We start from the raw sequence: 13208 nt of genomic DNA, 5'->3' as shown, positions 1-13208 counted from the left end.
TTTCTTTCTTTTTTTTTTAGGCACATATTTTTCTTTCTTTCTTTCTTTCTTTTTTTTTTTAATTTATAGACCTCCATATCACTTATAAAGAGTTATGTTAACATTTTAGGGGCCCCTGGGTGGCTCAGTGGGTTAAAGCCTCTGCCTTCGGCTCAGGTCATGGTCTCAGGGTCCTGGGATAGAGCCCCGCATGGGGCTTTCTGCTCAGCAGGGAGCCTGCTTCCCTTCCTCTCTCTGCCTGCCTCTCTGCCTCCTTGTGATCTCTATCAAATAAATAAAATCTTTAAAAAAAAAAAAAAACGGGTGTTAAGGGGTACCTGGGTGGCTCAATGGGTTAAGCCTCTGCCTTTGGCTCAGGTCATGGTCTCTCGAGCCCGACACTGGGTTCTCTGCTCAGCAGGGAGCATGCTTCCTTCCCCCTCTCTCTCTGCCTGCCTCTCTGCCTACTTGTGATCATTCTCTCTATTAAATAAATGAATAAAAATCTTTAAAAATATTAAAAGAGTTATGTTAACATTTAAACTTTTTTAATGTTTAAGAAATGCTCAAAGAATCCATAAAAGAAGGATATAAATAATCTACCAACTAATTAGCTCCCTGAATAATATCGGAATTAGTGGCTTAAACCCTGCCTTCTCTTTGGAGAGTCCCATAAAGACTTTTTTCCATAAACTTCAGAGACAGATTCTCCAGCTGTTATCTATTTCTTTTTTTGCACCTGCCATTCAGTTTATCAAACCATGTTCATTTCTGGAGTGAAACTTCAGACTCATTCCAGAGTAAGGACGTGCATTATTGAATTTGTTTCCTTCTTCTCCCTGTTCTTTTTTTTTTTTTTTTTTAAGACTGACTTTTGAACAGGACATAGAACGTGGCAGCACAGAGGGCCTGGGAGACTGTCACAGTAAGTACTGCTTTTTATCCATGCTCATCTTTGTGCAAAGATCCTTTGGTCGGATGGCCCAGAAACACAACCCCACATGTGGGGCTGGGTGTAGATGACCCCAAACCAAGCAGAAGTAACAGGAATCATCTTCTAAATATCAGAGAGAGAAAACAGTGTGTTGGAAAGCCAGTGTGTCAGTGCTGTTGCTGTCAAGTGCTGGCGCCTGTTTCCTTGTTATAACACTGTGGAACCAATTCATTCCAGAGGATATTAATTATAGCCAAGCAATAAGTCAAATCAGCATTTCCATTAAAAAACTGGTTTTGTTGTTTTAAGAAATGTCTTATTACACCATAATTTTTAGCCGAATAATAAAAAGACTGATCGCTATACTCTAGCTTTTTAATTGAATGGGAGTGTTTTGTTCTTGAACATATCGCCTAATAAAAAAACTATTTTTTTATTGATTTACGTCTGTTACCACTCACAGTAGAAAAAGATTTTAGAAAGAACCCACTAAGTGCAAGATGACTCAAAATAACCTTTTTTAATAGGAATTAATCTATTATGCTTACCTCGGAGTTCATCTCAAAAGTTATTAAGTGGTAACACTTTAGCTGGAACTTCATATAAAAGATCCTGGTCAAAAGTCTGCCCAGTTGTCCTATGACCTGATTAACGTGGGTATTCTCCTGAAAAGGTTTATTAATGCTGATTTAGAGAACAATGCCACTTTCTTGGAAAATAGTTTGTAGTGTTTTACATGTTATAGATGATGAATTCCAGAAAGCTTACTTATTCAAAATGGTACCCAAAAAACAGCTCCTGAGGGAATTAAATTCCTGAGGGAATTAAAATCAGGTATACTCTGATACCTGATTCCATAATGAAAATCACGGATCCAACCCTCAATCCTTGGGGCATGAGCACTGAACTAGCAGACTCTGAGGTACCACTCAAATTTCTACCTTACCTTTTTTTGGAGGTCAAAAATAATCCAATGAAGAGGACTACAGGCAGCTTTATCTCCCAAATTCTTTGCTGTATTATTTCATTTGCAAATATTACATATTGGCCAAAGCTTCTTATTAGGTCTTCAAACACAAAACTTAGGGAAAGAAATCTACCTAGGAGACAGTGTCCTCACCAAAAGGCCTACATTACTTGTGTGCCGTGAAATGGCTTGATGTTTGATCAGTGGATCTTAAATCATGTTAATCATGTTGGAGCCTTATGGCTCCGTTTTCAGGGAAACAGATTCTGGTTTGTGTGTGCGTCTGTGTGAGCAAACTTAATTAGCTGACTTCAGTGAATAATTTTCTTCCTATTTTTATGATCTGGTGGTATGGGCATCTGTAGAAAACAGGAGTGTCGACTGGGACTGAATGACTGAATGGATGAAAGCTGTGAAAATGGCTGTTACCATCTCTGTCACGTGTCCACGTGACCTGTGTGTTCTGGGGCAAAGGAACCAAAGGAAACCTCTGTATCTAACGCAGGGGAGCCCCTCAGGTCCCCAGCCCACGATTTACTCTTCAATCTCTGTGTTATGGTATGCTTCCTAACCTTGAACTCCAGTCCCAGCAAGGCACTCGGGGGGGGCCCACTCAGGGCAGGAGGTACAACCCCCCCTCCGCTGCCTTTCCTCGTGGCTTCTCTGCTCTCTGCTCCTGCTGGGGCATGACCTACTTCTGTTACAGACCTGTTCACATACAGGCATTCAGGGTTTAGATAACTGGTGCACAATGACTCCTGAACAGGATTTTAAGAGGAAATGAGGAAATCCTGAAGTCTGTCAGAGGCTGAGCTCAGAGCAAGCTGAATGAACCAGTGATGTGACTCAGACACACAGCGTGCACACACCCGTGTGGTTGAGACAATGACACCAGGGAGAACGTAAAGACAAGAGCGTTTCTAAGTGTGGTCCAGGTGTCACTTCTTTTGACCATGTACACGTCCCTCTCTATAGAGTAAGGCCTCAAGTCCCAGAATCACATACACTCGCAGTTCCCATTCCGTCCGCTAACTCTTGCATTTGAGTCTTGACAACAAAGGGCAGTGACTTTGAGGAAACTCACTCGGGGAGAGATGGGTGTGTGTGAAATTGGACCCGATATAAAGCGTCTTGTATTACACGTAGAAATTAAAAAGCACTTAGTACTGGGGACCATTTGTAAGCATAATTCTCTATTAGCTCATTCCTGCTTATTATGTAAGTCACGCTAAGCAGAGTGTTAAACATTAAGTAACCTTCTCCTCCCTTTTGTCTTCCAGATTCCTTCGTGGCCCTGAATGGTAAGAAAGATATTACTCATAATTTAATATCGATGGAAATCTATGTGGGAAATCCTGTTTCACTAATCCTCTTGAGTATTTTCAAACCTTGGGTTTCTTTTTTAATTAATTTTTTTATCCTCATTATTTTTTTATAGACATTTCAACTCCTCTTCCAGATCATGAAATGTCTTACAACACAGTATATGGTCAGTTTACAGAATTTTTTTTTTTTTTTTTGTAATTCCAAGCCACTTACCCTGTCATAGCTTATAGTTTTCATCCCTAAACATCATGGACCAGATTCTTCATTACTTCAGGGCCCCAATTCACTAAAATTATTTATCCATCTCATGATGCTTCAAAAATCACTGCCTGTGAGAGACAACTGACATGAGACTGGCTCCTACATTTTTAATCCACAGAACATGAAATTCGCCAACCTCAGGGAATTCGGTGAATATATTTAATGAGTTCTTGAGGGAGAAGAAATTGCTTTTGGATATAAGTATATCCAAGATAAAAGAACAGTGCGTGTAGGTAATAGGCCATAGCTCTCAACTGGCAGAGTACCATTCCCAAAAATGCTGACTTTCAGGGCGCTGCCCTCTGCAGGGGGAAAAAAATCTGTACATCATGCAGAGACCAGTTCTTAGGAGGCAAACCTTTCCAATATCACAGGAAAATTAGCCATCGAAATTTAAGTTCCCAAAGAGTATGAGTATTTAGACGTATTTTCAGTGAGAGTTCTTCCGAATGTATACAAGGAAGACTGACGCAGGGGAAACGATGTGCAAACAGGATTTACCCCATTGTTCCTGCTCTGAAATACACAGACACTACATTAAACAAAGCCATGAAGTCCATAAACAGAATATTCTGAGCCCTTTATAAGAAAAACTGAAATGGAACTGAAGTGTTCCATTGCTGTTTCTCAGAGTTCCCCCAAACGTTTATAGGATAAACTATTCATGTGTTTTTTTAAATATGGAAAACACATGTGATGGAAGATTGAAGCTTTGCATTATAACGGGGACTAAGAGTTTCACTGATGCACAAACGTTGTATAGCTTTTGTGTTAAAAATATGTTAACAGTAACAATTCCAGGACAGCCTTTAAATGTAGAGGCAGGGAATAAAAGAAAGGGGGGAAAAGGAAAGAAAAGAAAGCAAGGCAGGTTTAGGATTCAGAGAAATAGTTCAAGATGGCTACAGATGTGTTTAACAGCTCTATGTAATAAACTCTTACGCCCTGTGTCTAATTAGCGTAAATAAAAAGCCTCTTTGGAAGGCCTAAAGCCTGTGCACTCCTAAGTGAGCTGTGCTGATATGGGAAACAATGCCTGGTTCCCCTGCGAAGGGGGGCCACATAGAGCAGATGAGCCCACAGAATTCATCCACCTTTAGTCTTATCTGTGACTCAAGCCAGAATACTGAACACCAACAATGAACAAAAATTTCTCAGGAGGCAGATGTCATCTAGCTTAGCTCACCTTCAGAAGGAGAACCCACTGAGCATCTGCTCTCCTCCACTATCATGCTTTGCAATCATTTCTGTAACTGAATAATCTTTACCAGATACTGAGGAATTCAGATTTTAAATCTAATTGAACCAGCACCTCCCCAGCATTCATCAATTGGACGGAGACCATTTTTAACTCCCAGGTAATTTCTCACACAGAAAGAATAATTAGACGATGGGACACTTTCTATGAACAAAAAGTCACCCTCCAAGCTATGGATCTCTAGTTCCTTTACAAAGGGAAAGGAACATTTTAATTCCTCCATATTAACATCTTAATGATGCCTGTTCACCCTCAGCTCTTGATCAGTGGCTTCTGTGATGAAACTAAAGAAGAGTTGGAATTTTCCTTTCAACTAATGATCCTGTCCATTTTAAGCTACATCTGTCCAGCATCAAGTGGCTAGGTGACTGACTGACCACCAAAATAAGAACTGATCCAGACAGTACTTACAAAAACACAGGAGACTTTCTTTTCACAAACTATTCCAAGAGATGCTTATTTTGAAGTTAAGAAAAACCTAGAACAGATTTAATTAATTCACTCAATTATGTGCTGAATGCCCACCATGGTGTCAGGCGCTGGACTAGGCACTGTATTTCTACCATCAAAGACCAAATTGCTATTTGTATGAGCACGGACACAGATTAAGAAGCCAACCACAAAATCTAAAATGCACCCACTGTTTCTAGCTTTGCCCTTTGCACATCCCCCCTAAAACGTTCAGTGGCTGAGCTGAGGCTCATAGAGCCATGAAACGCGAACTGCCTGACTCAAAAAAGGAATCATTGCGATAAGTCTTGCAATCTCTCTGCTTGGCAAAAATTCTGTGCAACAGCATTCACACTGCAAGAACCTCTTTTTAGTGAATTGGACCCTGTTTTCCTTCTCTCTCCCTTTCTTGTATTGATTTAGTATCTCTTGTTTTGTGTCTAATTGGCTACAATCATTGTTAATAGATAACAGTGGTTTGAAGGGTCTCTAACCTCTGGAGTCGCAAAGACTTGTAGATATAGAGAAACAATATGATGCATATTAAAATTAACTCCTAAAATCTATTCCTTTGCATATTATAAGAATAATATATCAGGGGCACCTGGCCGGCTCAGTCAGTGGAGTATGCGACTCTTAATCTCAGGGCCATGAGTTCAAGTCCCACGTTGGATGGAGAGATTACCTTAAAAAAAAAAAAAAAAAAAGGAACACATCTTAAGCTCCACTGATTAAAATATGACCCTTCTCAATGGATTAACAAGACAAAACCAAAGGCTCCAAATCTACTGACCTGTAACACCGTATCTACAAATAAATGGCTATTTGTGTAGCATTATTTTGGTTACAGAGTCTCTTAAGGAATATACAAAAATTATATAGCCTGTAGAATCAGATTTTAAGAAAGAATGTAAGTGATTTCCTTTTAACATTTTAAGCCTGGAGAAGTAGTAATAACACACCTCTCTGATTTCAAAGGAAGGACTGCTATTTAACTGTGCTCTTACAAGGTGGTTCTAAAATTTTTGAGAATCAGGCATTGCTTTCTCCAACTGTCTGGCTCAGTGGTGACACGTGTTGCCTATCTCAAGCCTAAGTTTAAAAGAATACAAACCTCAGGCTGCTCAATTTTTTTTCTTTAATCTTGAGTACATCAGATGCACGGTTTCTCTAGATTTACATATAGAAAATGGGGATGCTGTGGGTATTAGACTAACACTTCAGCAATAGGAAGGAGCTGATTTCTCACATTTGTGTAAAGCATTTTTCTACCTAACTACCATCTGGTCCACATTAATTTCCTCTCATAGCCATAGCTTTCCATTACCAATGAGTTTTCCATGTATTTGCAGCATATGGTCCAGGAAATCTTTCAACAGAGAATGTGTCCCTTAGGCATATATTTCCCCTAGATTACCGTATTAAGAAATGTTCTCCCTAAACCATACTTATGGCATTACCATAAAATTGCCCCTTGAACACAGTTAAATTGAAAGTACTCAAAATGCGTATCAATTCAGGTAAAAGAAATTCCTGCTACTTGGAGAAAAGGGTTTTGTTCTCCACCCCACCACCACCCCCCATTCTAACTCCCTACAAAGCGATTTCTAATGGTTTGCCTAGGCTGGGTGCTGAATTCTCTCTTGGGATGACCACGTATCGCCTAAGAGCAGTGTAGAATTCAGGAGTAGAAAACAAGAGGCTCTGTTTCAGACCGCAATATAAGCAAAAAAGAAGTCAGAACATCTGCATTTACAAGTTTGGCTTAATTTCACTACTCCTGTTCTCTTATCGGTATTAAGAGATGCGCTGTGAAACCCAGAAATAAAAAAAGAGAAAGTCTAGAGGCAAGCATTCTTAGTTGCAAATGAACATGTTCCTAACAGCTGGATAGAAACCAGACTATGTGCACCAAAGCCCATGTTGGAAGCTTCGTGGAGGCGAACAAAATTTACGCAGAAAGAGGTTTCTTAAATGTTACGCACGTGCTGTGGTGGCATTTGAGAGTGGCGTTTCCGCAAAAATCATTAGAGTGTAGGTGAGCTGCTTGGCTTCTTTGCTTTTCCCTTGGTCTTCTTTACGTACGTTGTCTGTTACGTGCAGTACTGGGGTCTCCTGGGAACCCAACTTATTATAATAAGTGTCATAAAGAAGAACACAGTGCACTGATCACTGTCATCTTCCTTCCTGGTCACCAGTATTTTATTTGTCACATATGTGGTGATCACAGCCCAAGGCTGGAACCACCTGTGACTCTCCTCCTTTCTGCCAGAGCCACTGACTCCACAGTCACAGTACTTGCCTCGATGGTCTTTCAAACACCGTGCAAGAGGCGGTTGCCATAGTGAAGATAGTTTAATGAGCCAAAAACTTGAGTCAAAAATCATGGAGAGGTTAAAATTTATTTCTCCCAGAGAGAACAGGTAGTGGGGCTTCCTTTAAATCACTGTGGCAGTTTACATCAAAGCACCTGGTGCGACCTGTATTTAACCTTGTGGGATGGTGGCAGGAAAGGTTAGGAATGTGTTCACAGAAGTATCCAGAGTTTCTGCCCTAACTCCCAACCTGGCCATGCTTTTCCTGATGTCATCCTCTGGTAGCCTCCTCTGGATGTCAAAAAGCTGTCCCTTTCTAATCTAAAGCAGGTCAGTCAGTGCGGCCTCAAGAACGGCCTCTCCCAAGCCTGAGTCAGGAGGCCATGAAGCTGACTTTGCTGGAACAAGACACAGAAGGCACAGCCATGGCAACACAGGGCAGCAGAGGATATCATTCCAGGGAAGCGGTGGTGGGAGCAGGTCCCTTTAGAAAGACGTTACTTCCCTTAGAAATGGGGAACCCATGAAGCCGAGTTGAAGCTGAACTCAAAAGACACCCTCCATGAGAGGCTCGAGGAGAAGGGCTTGGGACCAAAGAGTTGTTCCTTACAGGCGAGAGGCTCCTCCACTACCATCCACCCACCCCATTAGTCGCAGAGGGTGTCCCCCAGAGTGGACACATCCCGCCTTTAGTGGTGCTTCACGACTATCAGAGAAGGCCACCAGTCCTTCTTGAGCACGTGCTGTGAGTCAGACACTGCTGGGTACTTTCCCCATGATGTCACCTTATCCTCCCCGTGTGAGGAGGATAAGATGTCACCATCCCCATTTTGTGCACGAGGAAAATCAAGGCCCAGAGAGATTAAGTGAATCTCCCAGGCTCACCGAGCAAGCAGCAGAGATAGGCTGTGGCCCTTCACCCTCCACCAGCAAGGGCAGGGAGTCTTCTGCAGAACCCCAACCCCAAGCCTGTTACCTCAAGGGCAACCTCCTTTCAGTCCTCCAGCCAGCCTGGGGGGCCCCTCCTGGCCTCTGAGCAAAGGGAATGTGGGGGTGTCCAGCGATGTTCTCCCTAACTGTATTTGTGATGAAAACAGGGCATTCCAGTTCCCTCTTGCCCAGCACCACCACGTCAGACACGGCGGCTCAAGAGGGGTATGAGTCTAGGGCTGGAATGCTGGACTGGAAGGACCTGCTCCATTCACCCGACAGCACAGACTCTTTGGGGGCGGTGTCTTCCCGTAATCACCAAGACAAGAAGGGTAAGGCCTTGGAAATGACTCTTCCTCTGGGGGGAGAGGGAGGGAAAAGTGAGGAGGACTGTGTAACTGCTTCCAGCTGAACCGTAGCACTGTTGAAGGAACCTCCAACACACTCCGATTGAAAGATTCTCAAAAAAAAAAAAAAAAAAAAAAAAGACTGCAATCCAGTCCTCCGTGCTCAGCTTGATCCCAAATTATTCCACGATCAAGGAGAAACCACACAAAACAAATAACACATCCTCTAAGCTCCCTCCACCCAAAAGAGGTGCAGTTTGGCCCAAAGCAGACCCCTCTCCACTCCTCTGAGCTCATTCTGGGATTCTAGGTCCTCTTTCCCCATTCCGTTAACGGGACGGATGGCAGGGCCGGCCTCAGCATGTGCATGCAATCCAAGCAAAGGCCCGTTTCCTGCGTGAATGGGGAAACAGTAGGCCAGAGTGTCCTCTGGCCGGTAGCGTCCCTCACTCACGCGTGGTGCTGAATTTGAATGGAGCCGTGATCCCGCGATGTACTGTAACTGCCCTTTGAGGACAACGGCTGAGACAAAAATATGTCATTTAATCAAGCAGAATTGCTATGCATTTAAAACGGAAAGGAAGCTGCGCTCAATGAAAGGGCCTCTACTGTGAACTGTCCTAAATTCTCCCCTGCTTTCTTTGCTCAACGAGAGACAGGAAATGTCCTCTCTTTTCTCGCCAGTGGCTGCTTCTGGTAACACATCCTACTTTAGTTGCAGCTGCAATCGAAGAGGCCTTTACTTGTCCAGAAAACAGTCTTGTAAATCAGAGCGTGAAAAGCCCAGTTATGTTGCGAGCTGCTTCCCCTCATTCAGAATTGTTCACTTCTATATGTTTTCAAGAGTTTCATCCAAGCGGGGGTTGGAGTCTCGAGGCCAGACCAGCCACCGTGACCCTTGGAGGCCAGTCTCTGTCATGTCCCGCGTCCCCCCTCCCGGGGTTCTCTATGTACATATTTCCATCTTTACTTCAAGAGGCCAATGGCCAGGCTGACCCATGCGCTGGACTCTCACCCCCTTTTTTGCAACTCACCTCCGCTGCTGCGTGGGCCAAGCCACCGTGCACAGGCGCGGCCCTTGTAACTTGTTCCAGAGCGTGTCCCCTCCAAAGCCCATTTTCTTATCCCTCTAGAACTTCTGATTCGCATTCCCTGCCCCAAATCTTAAGAAGAGTGGCTTCTGCCTCAGCGGCCTCCGGAAGCTGGAAGCATCCCCACTCTTCCCATTCCGAGAGCGTGCCAGGCTCACCGGTGGTGGGACAGAACCATCACGGCGGCCACAAGCCTACCATGTGCCATTATTTGTCATGTGTGGCTCCAGACCGCAGATGTGTTGGTCTTGGCCGAGTTCTCCAGAAGAGACGGCTCCGTGAACTCACTGGGTGTTTGCCCACTGTGACTTTCTGAAAAACGAAACAGCCGTCCCCATAAAGCATTCAATATGTCAACCAAATAGCTGGCTGTTGGTTCCAATCATTTCCTCTTCACTTCACCGAGACGGGTGGCGTGAATCTTCTCCAGTCGTTAACTCCCCAAGGGATGGAGGTTATCAAAGAGTCCAATTAACACTTTGACAGATCATTTTAAAATTCGACATTGTTCATTCTCTTGGGTCTTATTATGAATATTGACAAAGCTGGAAGCAGTCTACAAATTGTCAAACAATGGTGGCAGAGGGGACTGCATGGGTGTGTAACATGATCACTGTTCTTGTGCTATTAACTCCTTGCCTTGCCCTGTCAAATTCAAGTTTGGTTTTTGACAATTGATTACGGTTTGACAGGGCAATGACAATGGGTTGTTACGCAGAAAAATGTTTCCAAAAAAAACAAAGCAAAACAAAATTGTAGCTTAATGTTCCTTTTGCCATGATTTTTATGATTTTAATTTCCATTTTGCTCTGAATTGTTTTTCTGTTTAATGTTCATGATTTATTTTCAACTTCTGTTCTGTTTTGCTAAGCACTGTGTGGTATGACTTGGTGATGGCGTTATTCCGTTGGAAAAGTCTTGTTTCTTTTCTGACTCATGATGACGTCCCTTAAGTTGGCCCAATCCGTGATCTCCTCGCTTCTTTCCATTTCCTGATGTGGGTGCCTTAAAGATGTCACATCCGTGTGTGCAAGCATCTCCTGGGATGCGAGAGTTTCATGGGTTTTGGCGAGGGCCTCTGGCGGGTGCTCTTTTCACTGGGTCAGTTGTCTCATGGGAATGTGACATTTGTGTGCCCCAGCTTTAGGAGCTAAATATACTCTGGAATTGTTTCTAAAACATCACACATTTCCCCACTAAGCAGAAAATGTGTGCCGCTCACCAGCTTGCTGAGGAGGAGTCAAGTGCCCCATGCCTTGTTTTTTCATTTTGGCTGCTGAGTAAGAGGCCAGCAAGCCCAGGAGCCCGCAGTTCTGCCCTGCAGATCTGCTGACCACCGCTGAGCCGGCCCCACTCTATGTCCCACGTCATCCTCCAAACAACCCTGCATTTCCAGAGTATGTTTGCTTGTCTTTTTCTTTCTTTTCCTTGCTGTTGTCTTTTGTCTTGACTTAATCAATCCTGTGCGTTCCTCACATTCTGTCAAAGCACCAATCCTTACCTTGCGATCTAACCCCTTCTGCTACCATTGTTCTCAGCCTCCCCCTTTCCAAATAATAGACCCAAGCCCTCTGCCCTTCTGTGGAATGTTCCAAGGCTCTTTCCTTCTACACCGTGAGTAGCCTTCTGACACTGTACGTGTACAGAGACAGCCATACTAAGAGGCCTGTAAGGCTCGCAGAAGCATTATCATCGAAAACGAAGTAATTTTCTCTCTCAGTAACTGGCCTTGCCCTTCATTACCCTACTGGCCTTGTCTAATGTCTCTTGTCCTTGCTGCTTTTCTTTAAAATTGCCTGATACCTTTCAAGCCCTAGATTCATTAGTAAAAACACAGCCAACTGCTCTGTTTTATCTCTGGGTCCCTAGATGTCTGGAGCCTCTTAGAGCCAGCCCTTTAATCACCAAGTAGAGAAACTGGATGCAGCCCTGGCTACTTCTTTCTTGGTTTTGCCACATTTAAAAATATATATTATTTATTCATCCTATAACTATTGAGGTGGTAATGAGTAGTTACAAAGGGGCTCTAATTACATATGAATAAGAAAGAAAATCCACTTCATTTTTAGGTCTGGCTCATCTCCGCCACCCCCCAACCCCTTCCCACAGCCAAAGAAATAAGAGGTTTCTTTTTTAGGTTAAGCAATACTGAAAATTAATAGCCACTCTTGTGCTTCTTGTTTCTAACCAAAAGTAATAATACCATAAAACCTGATTTCCAAGAAGACTGTGAGATATGTGAGGAAATTGGCCATGTACTGATCTGCCAAGGGAGCCGTGTAGCATAAATATAAAATGTAAATGCTGACCACTGCTGTTAGGACACAATACATCAGAGCAGGAGAAAATCCCCTACTTCAGACTTTATAGAGTTCTTGTGAGCTGTCAGAAAACAGATAAAACAGTCAATATACACAAAGATGTTCCCATTTGATTGGAAATGCCAGCACTGTAGTATGCTTATATATTTTGAAAATCTCTAAAGTGAGATCCTATCAATTACATTTAGTCAAGAGGATATATACTCGCTGCACACAAGAAAAAGATGTGGAAACCAAATTTAAATTAGAGATCAGATGAATAATTTAAACTAAAACATACAGTAAATGTTGAATATATTTTAATCAATGTACAAGCCATTTGTGTAAGCAATTCCTACTTTGGGAAATAACACTGCAGCAAGATTCATAAGGTCTGTCAAGTATGGTGATGAGTATGTTGTCCATACTTCATCAACAATCCTGAACAGAATTTTCTAGATGATAGAGTTCATCAACGGTTCCTCCAACACCGTGTGGCCTCCCGCACTAGGGCCTCCCAGTGGGACAGGCAGCTCCTTATAGGACAGGATTTAGGTCGCTGGGGACATCACGGCCTTCAAGAATACTGAATCCTGTGCGGGAAGGTCATGTCCTTTTCATTCCTCTTTCGGCCTTCCTGGTTATGTCAAGGGAAGAGTCTCAGTTTGGTGCTTCATTGTTAACAACTCCCTTAACTTGCCACTTCCCACTTTGAGAAGAATAAACAGGTTTGGGCCGGGGGCTTTGCCATGCAGCTGGAACAAACTGGAAATTACAGCGGTTTTGCTTTCAGTTATCTTTTTTATGGTTACCTTCTATCTATGAAAAGTGATGCTTTTACCCCCATTTATGATAACGACAAAGTTTCTACTTCAAAGACATTTTAAAGGTAATTTAAATAAAATACTAAGTAAATGTGAATGAGGGAAGTCCAGGGGGATAAAATTACTAAGTAATATGGTAGGTAAGACTCACGGGTACCACTAAAACTGTAGTATTGGTAGCTGAATGACTAAAGTTTGGATAACTCTGGCCTCAGGCAATTAGAGG

General features: G+C 42.9%; 1 protein-coding gene across 1 annotated transcript in view; it reads left to right on the top strand.

The window, feature by feature from the left end:
* SEMA6A (semaphorin 6A) overlaps nucleotides 1–13208 on the top strand; it is a 123988-nt gene that overhangs the window by 93079 nt on the left and 17701 nt on the right. The window contains exons 16-18 of the mRNA XM_080803725.1: nucleotides 846–904; nucleotides 3161–3181; nucleotides 8588–8752. Of these exons, the coding sequence (XP_080659851.1) occupies nucleotides 846–904; nucleotides 3161–3181; nucleotides 8588–8752 (245 nt within the window). The remainder of the gene's footprint in view (nucleotides 1–845; nucleotides 905–3160; nucleotides 3182–8587; nucleotides 8753–13208) is intronic.

This window comes from Martes martes (genome assembly GCF_963455335.1).
Source record: "Martes martes genome assembly, chromosome: 5".
NCBI lineage: Eukaryota > Metazoa > Chordata > Mammalia > Carnivora > Mustelidae > Martes > Martes martes.
Note: the sequence above shows the minus strand (reverse complement) of the source record. Positions and strands in the feature narration are given on the sequence as shown.